General features: G+C 35.9%; 1 protein-coding gene across 5 annotated transcripts in view; it reads left to right on the top strand.

The window, feature by feature from the left end:
* Positions 1-1,329: 1,329 nt before the first annotated feature.
* The window catches only part of LOC129243884 (diacylglycerol kinase theta), a 52,341-nt gene continuing 31,150 nt past the window's right edge, over positions 1,330-22,520 (top strand). For all 5 annotated transcript variants that reach the window (XM_054881319.1, XM_054881338.1, XM_054881328.1 and 2 more), the window contains exons 1-5: positions 1,330-2,036; positions 12,881-13,940; positions 19,262-19,341; positions 20,393-20,495; positions 20,653-20,759. In XM_054881319.1, the coding sequence (XP_054737294.1) occupies positions 13,829-13,940; positions 19,262-19,341; positions 20,393-20,495; positions 20,653-20,759 (402 nt within the window). In that variant the 5' untranslated portion in view covers positions 1,330-2,036; positions 12,881-13,828. The remainder of the gene's footprint in view (positions 2,037-12,880; positions 13,941-19,261; positions 19,342-20,392; positions 20,496-20,652; positions 20,760-22,520) is intronic.

Raw genomic sequence — 22,520 nt, 5'->3', positions numbered from 1 at the left:
GCTAAATAAAAAATTTTCAACTACTTTTTTGCAATTGTTTCTACATGAAGTCGCTCGTGTAAGTAATTACGATCATTTTGAACCCAGAATTATTAAAATCGGTTAATTTTTGACTAAGGCATTGACTGGGCATTTAAAAAAAATTGTCTCTTATATAATTAAAAAAAATCGAGTTTGAGCCGAAAAACAAAATTGCCGATAACTCTTGAAAAAAAATTTTTTCAGGCGAAAAAAAAATACGTGTCTCATTATTTTGACCAGAGAGCAGAATATTTCAGTTACATCGAAATCGAAGAACATGACCCGAATAGCCCGGTTGAATTGAAATGGAAAGCATCAAAGTATTTGCCACTCCAAAGGCGAGACAAATTAATTATGTAAAAAATTGTTTTTTGTGATATGGAGTGCTTGACTTTGTATAAAAAATTTATTTGCACAGTGTTTCCTCTTTTTTGCCGTTACGGTAATTAAAAAAAAATAGTTTCAGATAGGAATGCAGGCACTGTGAAATCGTTACTTTAAAACATTGCTGATAAAAAGAATCTGTAAAATATACAAGGAATGAGCAACTTGCAAAAATGCGCAGACTCCTGCTGCGGTCACAATTTGACGAGTAATAATAACAAACACGACAATGCTATCGAAAAATTATCCGATGGTAAGTAAAATAAATGATTCAAATACTGCTGATGAACACGAAGTTGGGGAGCTTAGCAAGGCTTTAAAGCTTTAGAGAGAGAAAGAGAATGATAATTTCTTATACAAACTTATGTACAAATATGTATACGCATGATGGCACGCAAATTGTTGAAAAGCGCCGACTACTTCCAACAGGTATGTACATTTTCCCCGTGACTGTGTGAAGGTGATGAGTGGAGTAGGGAGTATGAATGAGAATAAGGGTGGATATATTCCACCGACACTCATGGATGTATTATTGTATTATATGTTTCGTATGAAAAGCTCTGCATTGGTGGGCAGTGTACGTGAGGTGTAGAAAGAATACGCAAACACAATCATATTTTTATACATTCTCACAGTTTGAGGTTGGAAAAGCATCTTTGGGAGTGTTCGTCTTGGGTGAATGGTTCTCTCCAAAAGCCGAAATCGTAAATTTCCCAATTTTCGACAACAGCTACAAGAACTGCCCATCCATAAGCTATGTATGCATGTACACACAAACATATGTATAATCACTGTTCGTGCGTTGTTCTATAATTCCGACAATGCAACTCTGTCAATCCGATTGGCGATGTTGGTGGTGATGATTTTTCATAGAGTTCAAAAGATGCGAGCGATTTTTAAAGCCGCAGAGCGCACCATCGTCAGCGAGCGAGCACACAGAGCACCAGCGGTGTGCTCTTCGTACGGGTAGCACACAGAAGAAAAACTGAAAATTCACACAAAAACTTTGTACCTACCGAAAAGAAATTTTCATTAACCAAATAGACCTATTCCGTTTCAACAACTATCGTGAAAAAAATTAATAAAGCTAAAAACAATTTAAGTGCTTAATCAAAAATAGGAGAACTAAAAACCAAACGAAAAATCGTCATTACATTTTTTTTAAATAGAAAACGAATAAAACGAAAACGCGTAAAATTAACCAAAAAACTTAATACATTGATATCGGATTATGTGTGCTTTTAATTTTTAATTTAGTTAAGTACGGAAACGGTAAAAATGAAGTGAAACCAATGTGTGAAAATTCTCATTAAACATCAGTAGAAGCAGCAGGCAAGTTTGGGTATAAAAAAATTGTCTATACCCAGCATGTGAAAGGAAAAAATCAAATCCCATTTCCACGCACTTATATATGCATATACATACATCCTTACATATATTATATGTGAAAACAGTGCACGAACGGGGGGAAACGATCAGTGGTGCACGATGAAAATCAGCAAATCAGCAAGGCAAGAGTGCAGCAAATGAGTACATACATACATATGTATGGCAGATAAAATGGAAAATTTCTTTTGAAAATTGCGAGAACTACTTTTTTGCGGAATACAAATTCTACGGTGAATATTTATGTACGTATGCATATGTACATACCTTCAACGCTTTCTTTGTAGCACTTTAGTAAGTCTGCATTTAAAAGAATTTTGAGGCAAAATAAAGGGGTAAATGGCAATTCTAATGTACCACACTTACATACATATGTACTGGTACATACATACATATGTAGCTTAAAATCTGTGAAAAGTGAAACAAGTGAAGTGTTGTGGAAAACAGCATAGAGGAAATCAAAAAGTGAATGAATTTATGTAAAAAATTAAATGGGTAAAATTAGTGTGAAGGATCGCACAAAATTTATATATTGTATATGGACATACATATGTATGTATATGTACATGTATAGGAAAGAATCCTCTGGTATCCAGAAAATTAACATCATACGCTCACATGCGAATACCACGAAGAAGAATGGAAGGACAGGAAAATAAAAAAGATTTCAACAAAGTGAAAATATTCGCACAAGTGGATTAAGCTAGTCTGAAATACATTTTGAGGATTTTTAGAAAAAAATTGTTGAATATGGCAAATATGGTTTGAAAGATTTTCAGAAAAAATTGGTTGAATATGGGAATGAGGTACGAATGAGAATAGTGGATTTCAATACTAATGCAATGTTTGAAAACAAATAATCGCAAACTTGTATCAAAAAAAAAAAAAAACGAAAAAACTAAAAGGGACTATGTGGATACACAGGAAGACAAAGTCGACCAATCGACCTTAAACATGACAAAATCATTGATGAGGACGTGAACAGAAAACTGAACGAAGACTAACAGGAACAACAAGAACAGGCAAAGAAGCAGCAAGGACTACAAATAAAGTGGTATTGAAAAGGGCAAAGAGGAGCAACGATTATAACGGTATAAGTTGAAAGATTAAATGAACGATGTTTTGAACGAATGTGTATACCAAAGAGCGAGCAAACAGAGTTGCGAGTAGGCAAACGAACGAGCAACAATTCACAAATATGAAAGAACATACCACAAAAGAACATAAATAACGAATAAACAAAGCAAGCACAAATAAAAACTTAAATACAACTTAAATTACATGAATATAGAGCTATGTTCCGTTAAAAGCTTACCAATGCACACACACATATTCAACTATAGTAAAAGCGGGCAATAGTGCGAATCGCTAAGGTTGGGAGCTAGAGTACATATCGTGTACATACATACATACATACATACATACATATGCATATGTATTTCAAACGGCACTCATTTTAAGAGTTTCTATTGTTAACATTGCTAAGTATTTGTATATATTTATTGAATAAATATGGATATGTGGAAGCTTATTAAAGAATCCTTTGCTCATGTATGGTAGGACAGCTACTTTTCACACCTATGTTCCTGGCCAATCACTCAACTACTTATCTCATTGAATTCTAACATCAGTAGGTATAAAGGAAACAATTGAGGAACATTGGCCGTTGAAGCACTAACAGTTATACACGCATATGTATATCTAGGCAAATATGTGTGCAGACATATACATCTATATGTATGCGTACGGGTGCTTCCATATTTTCATGTGTACATACAAATATATGTATGGGAATATGTTCGCATCAATCAGTAAAAAACTGAAAAATAAGAAGAATCTACTAGCCCAGTGTGAACGTTGTCCATTGTTGTGACTATCTCAGAACTACTCTATCCAAATTTATTGGATTCATTACACATATCTACATATATACACACATATGTATGAACATAAATATGCATTTATATAAGCATACAACGTGGGGACGAAAAACTTATGGACCGGGAATCTCGAGATTTGGAGTTCGTTTGTAAAGAAAGAATTCGTAAAGAAAAACACTAAATCCTCAAAGTCTCACTACATTGAAATTTAAGACTTTTTGTGGGAATCTTTCTCTTTGTCAAGAGAAAACTTCTTCGTTATTTTTTAGAGCCTGTGTAACGAAATATACATATGCACATACATATACATATACACAGAGCGTCTAAGTGCCTGCGGCTGTGAGTCACTTCCAATCTCCAGGGGAAAAAGCATATTCCTTTGAAACTGGGTAAGATGCACTATTACGGCGAATAATGCAATATTTAGGTCTACAAATGGCTCTAATAATATTTAAGTATGCTTGCTTAGGATATATGTATATATTCCTGTATTTACGTATCCACATACATACATATATATGTTTTGCTCTCGTTGATGTGCAATACGAATATTTTATCGTATATACAGGAATGTATATAAGGAGAGCGTTAAAACGCATATATTGTCCCATTTTCTCTTCCAAATGAGAAACACATCAATTCGTTCGATTCCGTATATCCTGTTCAACAATTGCCTTTTAATTAATATGCTCAAATTTGTGAGCTACTCGCTGGAGCATTTAACTACTCCTAGATGTGCCACAAAACACATACATATACAGTCACTCTCATTGAAAGTCGGTCAAGCACTAAACAAAATTTCTGCTTCAAATATTTTTGTTTTGAAAAAGGATATTCAACTAAGCATTTTTTTATTGTCACAAATAGTTATTGCTAAAAACAACCAAAATACACTCACAGTTACGTAAAAATAAGCACATGGAGCAAATATGTAAGCATGGTCTCTTTCTCACGTCTCATCCAAAGTCGGGTCGTGTTTTCAGAAAATGTATCTGAATAAATATGCCGTTATATCCTTCACTTGCAAGAATAATTGTCATTTCAATATTGTACAGTAGTCAGTGAAGTTAGTTCGGGTATTTTTTTTTAATTTCCCGAAATATGAAACAATATACGTTGAAAGAACGAAAAATTAATCATCCATCCATAAAAACGAGTCAACAGTTCACGATGTCATTACAAGATACAAACAAAATGGATTGGCTTCGAATTAAAAGCGCACTGCCAAGCCAAGGAAGTTATCTATCAAGGATGGGAACTTTATTTTAAGGGAAGTAAAACAAAATCCGCAAATCTGCACCCAAACTGGCTGAAATGGTGAACTAATCTTCTGGTACTCAGGTTAAACTCGAAACTATAGGAAGATTATTGCATAATCATGACTTTCTTGGTCGCGTAACGAGAAAAGATCAAGAACCAACTTGATCGATTCGAAGTTGCTCGAAAATATATATATGGATAAACATTTCTTATTTGGAGTACGGTAAATATTGGTATTAACAGCACTTTTATGACTCTAAAATAGATCTTTCAGGTATTATTTACTGACCAGAGTAAATGTAGATTATTTCGATGTGATGGAGAAGAAAAGAAATGGGGGTAAGCCAAGTCATGAGCGTAAAGCGAGAAACCTTAGAAAAACGATTAGCACGGTGATGGGTCAGTGATGGTTTGGTTGTGTATGGCAGCTTCAGCAGTTGGAATTTGTCATTATATAGATGAAATAATGAACACATAGTTGGCATTAGTTTTATTGCATTCACCTCTTTTTCAGTTATTACTAACCTTAAAAAGACAGCTGGTGAAATTTCAAGATATTCTATTCATTAGTTCGCGAGTTATTGTGCTAAGGGTGACGCTACTTTTGTTATTTTTAAAACAATGGATCAAAAAGAATTTCGTGTTTTAATTTCACACTGGTTCTGGGACAACTGGCGGAAGGGACAACTTTCAACACGCCACACTTTCAACATAAACACAGATGGAAGAAGGTGTCGGAACCGCAGTATTCTCTCCGGAATTAGGATGCGAACAGTCATACAAATTACCGGACTACTACAGTGTGTTCCAAGCTGAGATCTACGCGGCAACGAAAGCCGCAGACTTAGCCATAGAGAACATTCCTCCGAACTCTCAAATCAACTTTTACATTGACAGCCAAGCAGCCATAAAGGCAATAGAAGCTGTAATGACAAACTCACACTGCGTACGACAGTGCCGGAACAAGATGGATGAGCTAGGAACTAAGAAACAAGCCTGCAGAAGGAAATGAGAGCAATGGATATGCTAGCCAAAGCAGATGATAATCTACCAGTAGCTAGTACGGCCAGTATAGAACTACCTCTCTGCAAACAACGACGAGATATAGATGCAGCATTGATTCGAGAAACGAATTCTGGGTGAGAAAGGGACAGCTCATGCAGAATCACGAAAATCATGCCACGCAAGCAGGAAAGAGTGTAAACTTGTAATAGGGATACAGACGTAGTAGGGATACTGTCTAACTCCATCGTATGCGGCCAAACTGAAGCTAGTGCAGAACGATACATGCACAATATGTAACGAAGTCGACGCCAGAGGAACCCTGGAACACCTACTCTGCCACTGCCCTGCACTTAATAGAACACAAATAAACTGCTTAGGTTCTACATCATTTTCAACATTAGAAAGTGTGGCAGATCAAAAAATTACCAACATACTTAAATTATCCAAACTGTGTATTAAAGAAAAAATAAAAGATAAACTCTCCATACTAACACTTGGTATAACTATGGATCAATTTCTAGTCTATGTGCGATCTAGAGGATTAACCAAGTCTAACCTATCCTAACCTTCTGTGATATCAAACACGAATGTGTGAGAAATAATAGTTCTCCTACTATATAACAATTGTAAGCTTTTCAGTAGACGCCTAGAACTATTGCGTGGAATTGGAATCTGCAAAATTTAAAAAATGGAGAACAAAGCGTACAAAATTGTTTTCAGCTCTCGCAAGTCTTTTGATATGATTAGATAGTGTGGTCTCCAGTTGAAATAGGATTTTTGTAATTTCGATTGCACAAAAGAAGTATAAAGTAATTTGAGGGTGTACGTATCAGTGAAATCCAAGCCAAAATGGTGAAAATCAGTGATATCTGGCTTGAAAACAGAAATTTCGAATCAGAAACCAAATCCAGGTCAGACATTTCTTCTAGGGCTCTTAAACGAAAGTTAGCAATATAATAGGAGGTAATTAGAAATACAGGAACGAGACTTAGAGTAAGACATATGGAAGCATTCTTTTATATCAACAATATTAATATCCGATTGAAGCAATTCCGCATCAGACTGTCTTGTTATGGTAGCATGCATTATGGTAGAAATTTAGAGTAATTGCAAATATCATCAATAAATAAAACGAAGAGCATAGCGCTTAATATGCTTCTCTGGGGGACTTCAGAAGATGTAACAAAAGACTGAGGAAATGTCATCAAGAAAACCTCTTAATTTACGAGACGAAAAATAAGATTGTTCCCAAGATTAGAAAACAGAAGCGGCCGCTGTAGCTGAATGGTTTGGTGCGTGACTACCATTCCAAAGTGCACAGGGTCGAAACCCAAGACACGAAACACCAATTAATATAAACCTTTCTAATACCGGTCGACCCTCGGCAGACAGTGACAACATCAAGACGCACACCACAAATAGGAGGAGCTGGGCCAAACGGGCTCAAAATAAGGATGGAAAGAAAAGAGAATGAAAAGCGAGACTTTTTAGTTTAGGAATTAAAATTGAATGAGTGACTTATTAAAAGCTTTTTAAAAGTCAGTTTAAATAGCATCAACTTAAACTCGTTTATTAAAAGTTAACACAGAAAAATCGAAAAAAGCAATGAAACTACTGACAGTCGACCTGCCCGACCATGTTGGTTGTGATATATATTCTTTGTTTTAATACGTAAATATAATATAATATATATACATATATATAATATACATAATTGTTTTTTCTATATTTAAAAGTAGGTGTTATAGAGGTCAATTTTTAAGCGTCAATAAATTAATCGCTTTCAAGAGATTTATTGCAAATTAGGAGAAGTTGATACGCAAACACATGACAATTTTTTAAAAGGCAAGAGCAAAATCCAGCAAAATGAGTTTGTGATAAGGATTTGATATGCCATCTACTACATCATCAAGCGTAGGAACTGATATGCGAAGTATTATAATTATCAGAATAGGAGTCCTGTTCGTGGAGCTAAAAAATCTGCAAAGATATTTGCCGTCTATAAGAAGAAGTAAGCGTTAGTATGATTAAGGAAACCATTCGAGGGAATATTAGGACACAATCCCCTTGATTTGGCATAGTGCTAAAAAGCCATCGGATTGGATTTAATGTCCGAGTCCAGTTCACTAATATAATTTCTACAAAGTGTTTTACTTAGAGATTTAAATTCACTCGAGTCTTAATAAATATCTTTCTGTATGTAGTGAGAAGTTTGGGAGCTTAAATTTCTCAAATTCTTAAACTCTTTGGTATACCAAAGAATGTTTAAACAAATTTCATTTATTATACGCTTGAAATTATTAAAACATTCGCCTCCCAGCAAATAACGACTCGCAATGGAGCTGAAAATTTTCACTATTAGTAGCTTTTAAATCGCAAAAACTAAAATTAGTTCCAACTGCAGTACGAGACATCGAGACAAGGTCACGGCATTCTTGCAGTGAGAAGTTGATATTTTACTTATAATAATGAGTTATAAAAGTACTTACCTGAATAAAATTAATGCTTAAAAGAGAGTCAACTACATATAACTCCGAAAAACGAATAACGTCTCTAGAACGCAGAGTGAAGCTTGCTAACACTAAAATGTTAAGTTAGCTTAATTTTATTAAAGCTACAACAATACTACGGAGGTTTTTTATTCCGGTTATTAGGAATGATCAGCATCTATGTTGTTAAGTTTGCCCTGCATCGAGCGATGCAATGTAACTTGCAGCTTAGATTGTTCAATCACTTTGTTATCATAAGAGTTAATAGAGATCAAGTTGACACCAGATTGAACCACGATGTACAGAATGCAGAGGTGTGGTCAACATTAGACCGTTAACTGGCTCTCAGCGATTTTGAAGAAATCAGTTGATTGGCTGACTTAACCGGGGTCATTACAGCGTTTTGTTTACGAAAGAAACTCACTCATGCCACTACGTTGTCGTCTTAACAAAGACTGATTGGAAGAATTTTGCTCCCGAGTCCCTCATGACGTGGCAGCCGAAGTTACTATCACAATTTTCCTACGGATGCCCAAACCTTGTAACCTATCATTCTTGAGAGTGAACGGTAGTGGTTTTCTTTTAAACAATGAGGAAAAAGTGAGCGAATAAAAGAATAGCGCTCAGGGGCACGCTCTTTGAAAAGAACTATTTGACGGAGGAGTTAGAAAATGAAGATCAGCTGGCTGAATATTAACTCAGTACAATTGATAAAACTCTTTGCGCACAGCACTTCCAGTTGAGTACGATTTACAAAGCAAGGATGATACATTAGCACTTTTGCCCATCTGAAGACAAATTGAGAGAGTAACTTCGGCTGCCAATTCACAGACTCATCCAATCATTCGTTGTTCAGACGGCAATTACATAACGTGAGCGAAGGCTGTGTTGATTTTTTCATATGTCACCAACACAATCTCAGTTTTTTCGTAAATACAACGCCGTCACAACTCCCATGACATAAACAAATCAGTTAATTCCTTCAAAATTGCTGAGAGCTGGTTAACGGTCTGATGGCCATACCTCTGCATTCTGTACATCGCGTACACGAGACATACTTATTGTAATTAATGTTTAAGAACTTCTTAATTTAATTACAAGTGTTAGAGTTTTGTACCAATTACTAAAAATCACGTAATCGGCCAATCGTTATTTGTAATCGTATTTAAGATAAAAACTGGTGACGTAGGGACTTTGAAATTCTTCGTTTTGTTTACATTTCATTCTTTTACATTTTTGCATTGAAATGTTAAACCGCTCTGTTACTCCCCGATTGTAAATCACCTATCATGAAAATCATATTTTACAAACACTGTTTGATCAACCTTATTTCAACCAATTTTTCTTATATGTACAATATATTTTACCATTACTAATCCCACTCAATCACAGTACTGTTTTTGTTTTCTTTCTTTGTAACATTTCAAAACAACAAACTTGGCGCGACGTCGGACACAGAAATTACTTGTTTCCTTCTCCTGAGGATACTGGAGCTTGTTCAATTGGGTTATGTATTAGAGTCACTGTATCAGTGTACGGATTATGCATCATACAAGTACGGGCGTTTTCCAAACACCTGTTGCTTTGTGTTCAAACAAAGTAACATGTTCCTAAACGCAACCCTGAAACCCTTGATATGCAATGAAAGGCAACTAAAGCATCACTAAAAATCTGATTCAATATTTGTACATGTACAAAGGAAAACATTACGGAGAACGAATAAAAGTAATTTTTAATGAAACTGTTTTCATCGTTATAAGATATTTGTATTTAACGCCCCCAGGGTTGCAAAGCATCAGTATTAAAGTATCAATATTTTACTGATGCTATGTATCGTTTGGAAAACGCCCTATCACTAAATGAAGTCACTTGCGTTCTTTCCAAATCGTAAGAGAGTGGAGCGATAGAAAAACAAGTCGGCACTGTAACATTTCCAACTTACATATGTATGTATATAAGAACATATTACGTGTGTATTTACATACAGTTATGGCCAGAGAAATTACGGACTTATAGTGCCCTCTGACCGAATTGTTATTTCTTAGAAGACTAACTGATATTCGTGCATAGTTTTATGCCAATTTTAGGCTCTGAGTCAATTCTCTCTAATAACGGGCAATAAGTCCTGTTAATTTTTCATTCATTTACATTCGTTTGACAACAAAATAGCGCAGTTATATTTTAGTCATTAGTTAATATAATTAAAGCAATTTTTTTTCAGCAAAATATAATTGTTTCCTTTAAAGGCATTATAAAACACGAAAGTGGGAAAATGTCATCAAATGTATAATATATATGTATGTATATATATAATTGGCGCGTACACCCTTTTTTGGGTGTTTGGCCGAGCTCCTTCTCCTATTTGTGGTGTGCGTCTTGATGTTGGTCCACAAATGGTGGGACCTATAGTTTTAAGCCGACTCCGAACGGCAGATATTTTTATGAGGAGCTTTTTCATGGCAGAAATACACTCGGAGGTTTGCCATTGCCTGCCGAGGGGCGACCGCTATTAGAAAAATGTTTTTCTTTTTCTTTTAATTTTGGTGTTTCACCTCGAACACCTTCGAACCTACGTTCTCTCTGTGAATTCCGAATGGTAGTCACGCACCAACCCATTCGGCTACGGCGGCCGTATTAGTACAGACAAAAATATGCTTAAAAGAAAGAAAGTTCGAAAGACACCTGCGCGAATACTACAATTCAGCTGTGCAAGCCCATCGTTAAGAAATGTAAGCATAACGTTTTGAGTCATCTCGAGCGATAACGCTGGAAATCAATGAGGAATCTAGCCTGAATATCTTAAGCAGACTTGGGCGAAGACGCCTTTATGAAAATAAACTGTATGACCGTGTCACCAGAAAAAAAATACTACTGTCGAAAAAAAATCAAGGCACGTTTGTCTTTCGCAAATATCCATAGAAGAAAAGACGTGCATTTCTGGAAAATAATACTTTTTATCGACAAAACCAAAATTTATATGATTGGCCCTGATGGGAAGACTTTTGTTCATTGTGAAAAACCCCAAGAGTTCAATCCCCGATACACAACAAACACCGTAAATTCTCAAAAATACGATAGAGCCATATTACTTTGAGCCCATGTCACTAAACTGGTTATTCATACATGCTAACGACCCCAAACATACAGTGGTTAAAAATTGGTTTTGCAAAGAAGAAACTGCAGCTCTGGAATGGCCAGCACATAGCCCCGAACTTAGCCCCATTGAATATCTCTGGAACGATATTAAGGTTAAGGTTTGGCAAACAAATTTAAAAATGCCAATAAGCTATGACAAGGAGTACAAAAAGCGTGGAAATCTATTCCTTTGAAGAGATACCACAAGTTAATAGAAAGTATACCTCGCAGATGTGAAGCAGTTTTAAAAAATGGATGGTCAACAAGTAAGTAATTAATAAGCAAATTTTACTAATTTTAAATAACTAATTTCTGTTTTTCTTGCAGATAGAGAAAAGTGCGCTATTTCAGTGTTCAGTTCAAGATATGATAAATTCCGATTTTTTGAACTCGTTATAGTTTTAGATATTAAATTGTTATTTATTTTGCGTTTTTGTTTTTTGATAGTCTGAAATAAAGGATATATTGTGCAAAAATAACTCTTTTACTAGGTCCGCCGTAGCCGAATGGGTTGGTGCGTGACTACCATTCGCAATTCACAGAGAGAACGTCGGTACAAATCTCGGTGAAACACCAAAATTAAGAAAAACATTTTTCTAATAGCGGTCGCCCCTCGGCAGGCAATGGCAAACCTCCGAGTGTATTTCTGCCATGAAAAAGCTCCTCATAAAAATATCTGCCGTTCGGAGTCGGCTTAAAACTGTAGGTCCCTCCATTTGTGGAACAACATCAAGACGCACACCACAAATAGGAGAAGGAGCTCGGCCAAACACCCAAAAAGGGTGTACGCGCCAATTATATATATATATATATATATATATATACTAGGTCATCCAGTAAAACTAATCATCGTTATATGTTTTCGTGGGGAAGTGTTAAGAAAAGAGTTAAAGAAAACACAAATAGTCTCACTTTGAAAATCAGACACCAATCAGCAGATGATACAATACACCTTGTATAGATCAGGCTTCATATAATATATATGTATGTACATGTATATGTATGTATGTATGTACATATATGTACATATACCTTGTTTGAATTAGGCTTTGACAATCCGTCTATTTTTCTTGTTAAATGTGTACTGTAGTTGAAGGCATTTGTTTACTTTAAAAATATTTGCAATTTAATCTACACAATTCTAAAGCAAAAGTACTCAGTTTGATGTTGTTGAGTCCCATCTAATATAATTTTGAATATAGTTGGTAACAGAAATTGGGATATAACAAGAAATGTTTTAAATTGTTTTAACATAATTATAAACTTATATTGATTTCAATTTAAAATTCATTACTAAAATTTAAATTTATTTTTTCACAGAGAAACCCCCAAAATCACTTATGAATCTACCAGTAGGTGAACAAGAGTAATACATATATAACGGTAGAAAGGGACAAAAGTGCAGTGTAAGGCGCAGATCAATTGAATTTGATGGGAGCAGTTGAAGCAGCATTTGCGGGCGCTATAAAAAGTCACTGGGTTCTTTTTTGGTTCCAGGTTCCAGCCCAAATGTCTGGATGAAGCATACAAATGGATGAAAATGCCGCCGTCGCTGTCATTTCTGTCTTCGTCGTCGCCATTTTGTCATCATTACTATCGAGATCAAAAACAACAACACAAAAAGCTAACCCAGCAGAAAAGGGCAACAAAACAGCAGGTGCTAACACAAAAGCTAGAAGAGAAAACGCACAGCAAAAAAATATTAATAAAACAACGCTCAAAAACGGACCAGGCCATCGGGAAGTCAGCATTATTTATTCAGAAACACTTTTTACAGCTTATGCAGAAGATAGAGAAAGTAGCAGAGAACTTCCAACAGTCACAGGTGCCATTGCCACATCGACATCCGCAGCTCGCGAAAGAAGTAAGACGATCTGCGATTTCCCATTTCTACAGTTGTTGTTCGCTGGAGATAGGAACAACAACGGGATCAGCACTAGCAGCCACAGCGGTATAAGTAAAAGCTTTCACGAAAATCCATACAAATTGTCCGATTTGATTTTGCGGAGTTGAGTGCTCACGTATGCTACAGAAAATATTCAAGTGAAACATAAGGCCGTAAATACACGTGGGAGGAATTAACAGGAGTAAAGTTACCTATTCAAATAAATAACTAACTGACGGGAAAGTAAAGTAGACATTACAAGAAACTTCTAAATTATTGATTGTGGATGGCCGCTGTCGTCGTTATTTTGTTGTGTTAGTACCGACAACGTGCGATCTAGCGATACATCCAAAGTTCGAGAGTATCCATATAGAACGCGCAAAATGGCGGATGGAGGACATACATTCGTAAAGAAGACATTTGGAAAGCCTACATATTGCCATCATTGTTCGGATTTAATTTGGGGCATTATTCAGATCGGGTACATATGCGAAGGTATGTAGTAATAATTAATGAAAATTAAAATTTTATTAATGTAAAAATTAAAAATAATTACTTAATTAAGTGGTGAGTAGATCATGTGTGTAAATTTAATATATAGTAACAAACCAGATTTTTACCTTTAGTACTATCTACTACCCTGTGAAAGAGGGGCAAACACTGGGTATGGCGTAAAAACTTTCAGCGAATATTTATATCTAATAATGGTATTCGTTTTGTAAAGTTTTATATTATCTGCAGACTGGCTTGTTTTCTTCTCAATTAAATACGAATACATATAAGGGGATAACTGATAATCTTTATCTTCTGGAGTTTCTACCGATGGTTGGAAAATCACCACTATTACTCCAATTTTCAAAAGTGGCAAAAAGAGCGATGTGTGCAATTATTAGCGGATCGCGAACTTTCTACTATATATAGTACAAACTTTCCAAGGAATTATGAAAGAAAATATGAACTTTGCAACTAAAGGCGACATCAGTTTCCAACCTAGCTGCCTTTGGTGAATATTTTTTTTCAACTTTGCTGAAGAATTTCAAGTCGACTGTCCTTACGCGAACTTTCCTAAAGTATTTGAGAGAGTTTCTAGCACAATTCAATTAGATTAATTAGCCTCGTTTGGTTTTCATTCTGCTTTCTTGCAATGATTGAAATATTATTTACCCCATAGCCGATGTGTTGTAACGATTCAGGGTGAATGCTCGGAGCCTTTCATTGCATCTTCATCTTTGGGTGTGTTACATGGGAGTATTTTTGACCTCTACTCTTCGTTTTATTTATTAATGATATTAATACCTGTTTATATGCTTTATATGGGTGATTTGATGATGATTTGAAAATATTTGCTGTGTACAGACGATGTACTTATATTGTAATCGGATATTAATAAGCTGTGGTGCTGCATGGCTTCAAAGCGTAGCAAAGGTTATTAAATTTGCCGTCCAAAGCTTTCTTCTGATCAAGATGAAGCGTTCAAAGTAGAATACTTTACTAAATTAGGAAGATCCAGTAGAAAGGTATATGAGTGCCGACGATGATGCCCCTCAATGTTTTGCAGCAAGAAGTAATTTCACAACGTCGGCCCAAGTTGGAAGAATTCCAAACATAAATTGCAGCTGCATTTTCCTTTTAGGTTAAGCAAGCATGCATGGCCCGTTTAATTGCATATGCCATTGTTTTAGTTTAAGATAAAGTTATGGTAAACTTTAATGCTGGTTAGTGAAAATCTGGACCGGAATATATCTGGAGTATGATGCTAATTACCTTGTTGTTGATATTAAGCATCTAAAACTCTATAATTACGGCAACCGAAGCCATTGGAATTTTCGACAAAGCGATTGAATGACCCGAGTACAACCCCTAGTTCTGCGCAAAAAACTAGCACTACAAAGAAAAACTTCTAATTTACATATGCAAACATAAAACAGTGCATAAAATGTAAAACAAAAATATCATTTTTAATTCTAAATAGCTTTCTGAACCAATTAGAACCCTCTACATATCTCTATTACTTCTTCTGTAATAGCGAAATATTGGACCAATTTGACTACATACTACTCTGAAAAATGTATAAAGATTTAAAAAAAATTGTGCTTAATAAATACTGTTATGATCTTACATATACATAAATATGTAGTACATTCCTAAATCTACAATAATAGCCATCCAACATAAAATCCTATTTTCGCACTTATCTGCAATGCCATATCAACCCCGACAGGAAGGTATTCCATGAAAATATATCAATTAGAAATATTTTTTATTTTCAAATAAAATCACAAATAGCCTGGCCGGACTTATCTGGCAAACGGAGGGTTAAGAGAAAAGTAGGCCGCTGACCTGGCGCTATTCGTTCGCTTACGTCACGAATGAACTCATTCATAGCTGAGGCTTTTGTGCTGGTTCGCTTCTGTTGCCTCTTACATTTTACGCATATGCATAGAAGCATTTCGGCGGTGAACGTCACAACCGTGGCACTTGAACACATACATACATATATATCTACGGGCTATATGTGTATATAGGGTGCGCTATTTGTTCGTTATTTTTCAACGGTTTTTACTTTATTGAAGAATAAATCTTTGAATATAACTTCATTAGAATGGCTGCTTCGGCTGCCCCTGCAGAATATCCTCTCAACTGAATGTAGGTACTATTTCAGCAGTAGCGCGAACAATATCATATGCCTGAAGCATTTCTGAATTGTCGGTATAACAGCCATATAACAGTACCCGTAAAAAGAGCAACGGTATTTAATTGCAGCTCCGTGAAGGACAACTGACATCTCCATGCTTAAATGTTGACCAAATTTAAAGCTATCGGTAGCCAAAACTTAACTTAACTTTGAAATCCTAAGTCAAGTTTTTACGTGACAGTGTCAGGCTACCAAATAAAGTTCTTGCTTTGCTCGAGTTTAAACCTTCCCAAAGTGTGATGCAAAATCGATTATCCTTCTGCGATCTAAAAAAAATTGTTTTTTAGCGCAAGTAAAAATAACGTGATTGAAAAAGAAATTGGCCGATGGCCCACCGTTTACATATGTTCATGTATACATTCATTCGTGCACTTACCTATGTACAAATATTCAACCACTGCTCCCCTTTTGTTGTATGACTAAGATCTTAAGTGCAGGCGAAGGGCAAGTTTTGTTGCCGGCTACTGCGACTGCGAGTAACAAAACGGACCATGGCCATAGACATTGATTTACAAAGAGCGGACTGCTGCTGTTTTAAAAGAACCAATTATTCTTGCCGTTGTTACTTTATCTCAGTTGTGAATTACTGTCAATATCAAAATGTTGTAATTCGTTCATAAGTACCTTCCCTCTAATTTAGTATGCATTTCATTTATGAAAGACTCACAATTCACAGTTACTATTTAAAAATAAGCCGACTGACTATAAAGGCTTTATGGTCACATTCTGGGGCCGATTGCAATACAAAAGAAATCTAAAGTGAGGTCAAAATATTTGCAGCTTAACACTTTAGTTTTTGACAGAGCTAACTAGATGTCGGGAAACCCAATTCCCTTAAAATAAAATAACGTATACATATTATTATTATGCCTATCATTAAATATGTTTATAGTTGAGAAAAACCCGTATTATTTTTTATTAATATATATTATTATTGAATTTTTTTTTGTAACGAAGAGAAACTTAAAATAAATGATATTTCATGTATAACTAATGATTTATTATAGAAATCGAGAGATTTTTAATTATAGAATTATAAAAGTGTTGCAAGTCCAAAATTAATAATAAATCTGTTCATACCTAACTATCGAGGCGAACAGCTCCAGTGTCTGGCTTTCGAATATTTGCGATGTATTGATGCTGTTACTTCTGTATTTTCCAAACTGGATAAAGCAAAGCGACCCATTCGCTGGTTGTGAACAGGGCTAAAACAACGTACATCTTGTCATCAAAAAAACAGTCGGGGCACTCGGGTATTGGCACCCACGTCTCTGTTGACAGTTATGATTTCGAGATTGTAAGAGACTTCATTAATTTAGGAACCAGCATTAACACCGATAATAATGCCAGACTGGAAATCCAACGTAGAATCTCTCTTGCCAACAAGTGCTACTTTGGACTAAGTAGGCAATCGAGTAGCAAAATCCTCTCACGACAAACTAACACTATAAGGGTCTCATCATGCCCGTCCTAACGTATGGCGCAGAAGCTTGGGCGAAGACAGTATCCGATGCAGCGTCCCTTGGAGTGTTTGAGATAAAGAATCTGCGGAAGACTTTTGGAGACTTTTGATCTGTATGAGCTTTACGACGACATAGACATATCACAGCGAATAAAGATCCAGTGGCTCGTTGGCTGGGTTATGTCGGTCTGAAAGTATTCGATGCGGTACCAAGTGGTGGTCGCAGAGGAAGAGGAATGCCTCCTCTGCGTTGGAGAGATGAGGTGGAGAAGGACTTGGCTTCACTTGATGTTTCTCACCCAAACTCGCTTAAGCGGTTATCACTTCAATCAAGAAGAATATGGAATATTTATTCAACTAAACATAAGACATTTTGGGAAGCTCAAATGGAAATAGTTCTTAAGTTCTTAGTTCATAATTTGCAATATGAAACCCATGGAAAGGCTAAAAACAGTTTTCAAAGCCATTGAACTGTACCGAAAAGATACGCTGCCGATTATATACAATTTACTAACTATTATAGCAACTCTTCCGATTAAAACTTGCGAGAACGAAAGATTCATTCATTCATTTCATTACTGTATCGACTAAAAACATATTTAGGAAGTATCATATCGGAGAACCGTTGAATGGGGAGCCGTTGAAGAAAAAAAAAAAGAATTCTAGAAAAATTTCCTGAAAACAAGCGACGAGTCGAAACAGTTTTTTTATATTTAAAAAAAGAAAGAAAACGTGGTACAAATGATGAAGCTAACAAAAGAACGAAATATGTACTTGAAAAAGTATTTCTATAAATATTTATTTATCTGATGTAAATATTTATTGATCCATACGTTGCCAGACAGTAGTTACCAAGGCAAAAATTGCCAGAAGACACGAGGTGCCACATTTTGAAATTCCGATAGTTATTAAGCTCGTGTATGTATAAAAGCAGATGTGCATGCGCACAAGTAATCAAAGTCTTAAGTTGTAAGTAAAGTGAAGTGATTGAAATTAATTAAAGTAAGAAAGTTGTGTTGCCATTAGTTTATGAGTTTTATTTAGCAATCCGGTGATCGAAATCAGAGGAATTATAGAGAGCCGTTTTATATTTTTATTTCCTTTTTCACTCCTCTCGGGAGCATAGGGCCTCGACAACACTCTTCCATCGTACACGGTTCTGTGCTGTTGTTTTCTCCCATGAGATGTCAGGATCTGCTAGCTCGCGCAGCATCGACCTTCTCCAAGTGTTTTTTGGTCTACCGCGACCTCTGCTCTCTTGCGGGTTCCAGCCCAGTGCCATTCTCGTGATGCTATCTGGTGGTTTTCTCAATGTGGGATCTATCCATCGCCACTTTCTGCGTTTGATTTGCCTAAAGATGGGTTCCTCATTAGTTAACCTCCGCAGTGCGTCGTTACTGATGGTGTTTGGCCAGAATATTGTGCAGATGATGCGGAGGCATTTGTTGATGAAGGATGGTAGCCTCTGTGTGATGGTGATGGCCATGTTTGGCTTCCGTACAACAATACGGACTTCACGCATGAGCCGAATATTCGTAGTTTAGTGCGCCTGGAGATTTACGAACTCCGTCATACTGTATGCATTCGAACAAAAATAAATCATTAAAATGAAATAATAATTAAATTTAAAAAAGTCAATAATTTTATTATTTTTTGCAGTGTGCAATTTCGTCATACACGATCGCTGTGTCTCAAATGTAGTTACGCCATGCTCTGGTATTGCTCCCTGTATAATAAAGGTAAGTAGTCGATTTGCTTGTGAATGGAAGTAAATTAAAAAAAGCTATTTTCTAAATATTCTCGAATTCGAAGTGAATAGTGCTAGTTATTTCGATTGCAGTGAAATTGTGACAACAGTAGTTGATTATATTTTACTCGGAATTGAGCAAAAAGCAACTACATCGTATAGTTTTGCTTTTCAACACGAATCGGAATGCAAAACAGGGGCCTGTTTGACTAAACAAATTTTATTAGAAAGCATGTGAGCTTACATAGAATGTTTAACTATGTAGGAAGAAGGCTAGCTTAGGATTGAAAACTTGACAGGACATATGGAAACTGCAATTAAAATCACAAACAATGCAGTAGTGCAATTTCGCGATGCAATAACTAATTTCCTAAAGTTCTATGGGAGTTTGAAGATAATTATTTAGATTAGGGACTTTGGGAGATAGGTAGCCCATATATTGCATCTGACTCGGAAATCTGGTAAACAGAGGGGGGAAAACTTGCGGATGGTAGGACTGGTACGGGTCTCTTCGGGCCGAACTTTAATAGACCACTACCTAGCATCAAAATTTGTGACAGAAATCTCTTCGAAGAGGCCAGATTTTGCCAGATAGTCAGGCAGCCTTATATGCACTACAGTCTCACATAATAATACCCAAATTCGTTGAGGAATGCATCATTAGCATCAACAACCCCTCGTTTTGTTGGGCTGGGTACCAGAACTGCATAACAAAATTAGGCGCTACTTCAAGAACCCTTTTGTTGGCTCACCAAAGCTCACATAAAGGAATTTCTCAAATACTGGGAGGACAAGTAATTCACACGACACTGGAAGGAGAGTTCAGGCTGACCAGGAGACAAAAGGCAGTCTAAACAGTTTATTCCTTCCTCCAAAAGAGCATCAGATAGGCTCCTAAACTCGAATAGAGACGTCTTACGAACTCTTACCGGATATATTATGTTAATCGCTAGTTTTATTGGAAATAACTTCTTGCTTTACATTTTCATTCTTCATTATTTAAATACTTTTTATAAAAACATTTTCGATATTTTTATTTGCAGAACCCTGTTGCTCACTGCTGGTCTGAACCAACTCATCATAAAAAGAAATTCTGCACTGTTTGCCGTAGACGATTGGATGACAGTCCCGCGGTGCACTGTTTAAGTATGTTTTGTATGATTTAAAAAAAAAACTCATTTTAAATTAAATATGATATCAAAAGATGCTACATAATTTAAGTCAGACTTCCATAGCTCAATTTTCAAGGTCCAAGTATTATTTCACACTAACACTGGTTTGTTTTTTCAAACTCTCTCCGCAGTTTGCGAATATTTCGCTCATCTTGAGTGCCAAGATTTTGCTGTGCCTGATTGCACGGAGAATGCGACGTATGTACCCGGCAAAGAACTACAGAGCGTGAAACATCAGGTAAGTGTTGATTTTAGGTTATACTGTGGGCAAAAAGTAAGGTGAATTTATTTGTCAAAGTTCGCGGGATTAAAATTTCGCTCTAGTTAATATATTTTTTTCATGAGTTGGCAGCACTGTTAATAACATCTGGGCCAACTTTCATGTGAATGTCATTATCAGTAATATATTTACGCTTGTGTTTACCAAACGACCAAGAGCGCATTTTTCGATTTTTACAATGTCTGATTTGATTGAGCAGAGAAGTGCCATCAAATTTTGTTTGGGGAATGAAATTTCGACTGCGGAAACGTTTAGCATGTTGCAGAAGGCATTTGGTGATTCGACCATGTCGCAGAAAAATGTTTATAAGTGGTACAACGACTTCAAAGAGGGTCGAGAACGTGTTGATGACTTGGAGCGCTCCGGACGACCATCGACGTCAACAGATGACCAACACGTCAATAAAGTGAAGGAGTTAGTGCTCAAAAATCGTCGGTTGACTATTAAAGACCTTACTGATATGATCGGAATATCAGAAGGATCTGTGAAAACCATTTTGACAGACACTTGGGCCTACGAAAGGCAAATCTCGTTTGGTACCGAAAACTCTCAATTTCTTGGAAAAAAGTCGTCGCGTTGATGTGTGTGAAACAATGCTCTCAGACCACCAGGACAAGCTCAAATGCATCATTACGGGAGATGAGACTTGGATTTATGTTTACGACCCTGAAACAACCGACCAATCAAGCGAAGAAGGTGCTGATGGCTATACCGGAAATGGACTATTTGGCATGTTTCGGGGATTGGAAAAATCGTTGGCATAAGTGCATTTCATCGAGAGGGGATTATTTTGAAGGGGATGAAATTGATTTACAAGAATAAATAAAGATTTTTCATTTTACAACCAAATTCACCTTACTTTTTACCCACAAGTACGTTAACATTATAAAATGTGTACGAAAAAAACTGCTCGGTGTTTGTAACTTCGAATCGGACCCAATCCTACATTGAGTAATGAACTAACTTTATGTGGGGTCATTCCATCTTTCTGTCCGCTTGTATGAACAAAACTATTCAAAATCTCCTTGAGTCGATGGAATAGTCGGGATCGGACCAACAAAAAAAATCATAGTTCTCATTAATAATTAATATTTTTTAATATACTTGTACCGTCAAACTTCTATAACTGGAATATTATTTTTTAAGCAACTTCAATTATGTAATACACATCTTATTTCAACACATTTATTCAAGTTCTATATAAATTTTTAAAAGTTACAATGAATTAAAATGACTGAAAATTAGCGACTGAAAACCTGCTTTCACTTTGCAATTTTCTGTAAAAAGAGAGTATAATTTGTTCAACAGAGATAGTGTCTTTCGTTTTCAAATATAAATTCAAACTTCTGAAGCAATCTCTCACATCATCATTGGAAGGTTGGTGACTAATTTCCCCCATATTCCAGTCTGCTCAAATACGAATCTGCTCAGTTTTGTAAACATTACAAAAAGGAGGTCCGTAAAAAGAAAAACAGCATTCGCTTACATAAGCACTTCTCCAAATAAGAGCCTCACTGAAAAAAAATAAAACAACTACTCGTATATAATTTGGAATTTCCCCTAAATAATTCGACTTAGAAAAGCAAAATTCTTATTCGAGTTAGAGAAATTCAAGTTATGAGACTAAAATTGAGTTATTCTCAAAACTCTATTGCCACTCGATTTAGATCGAGTTGTGAAAGCTTGACTGTATTCATCCAAAATAATTGAACAGTTCCA

This window comes from Anastrepha obliqua, chromosome 1 (genome assembly GCF_027943255.1).
Source record: "Anastrepha obliqua isolate idAnaObli1 chromosome 1, idAnaObli1_1.0, whole genome shotgun sequence".
Classification (NCBI taxonomy): domain Eukaryota; kingdom Metazoa; phylum Arthropoda; class Insecta; order Diptera; family Tephritidae; genus Anastrepha; species Anastrepha obliqua.
The sequence above is the reverse complement of the archived record's forward strand: the minus strand, read 5'-3'. Positions and strand labels throughout refer to the sequence as shown.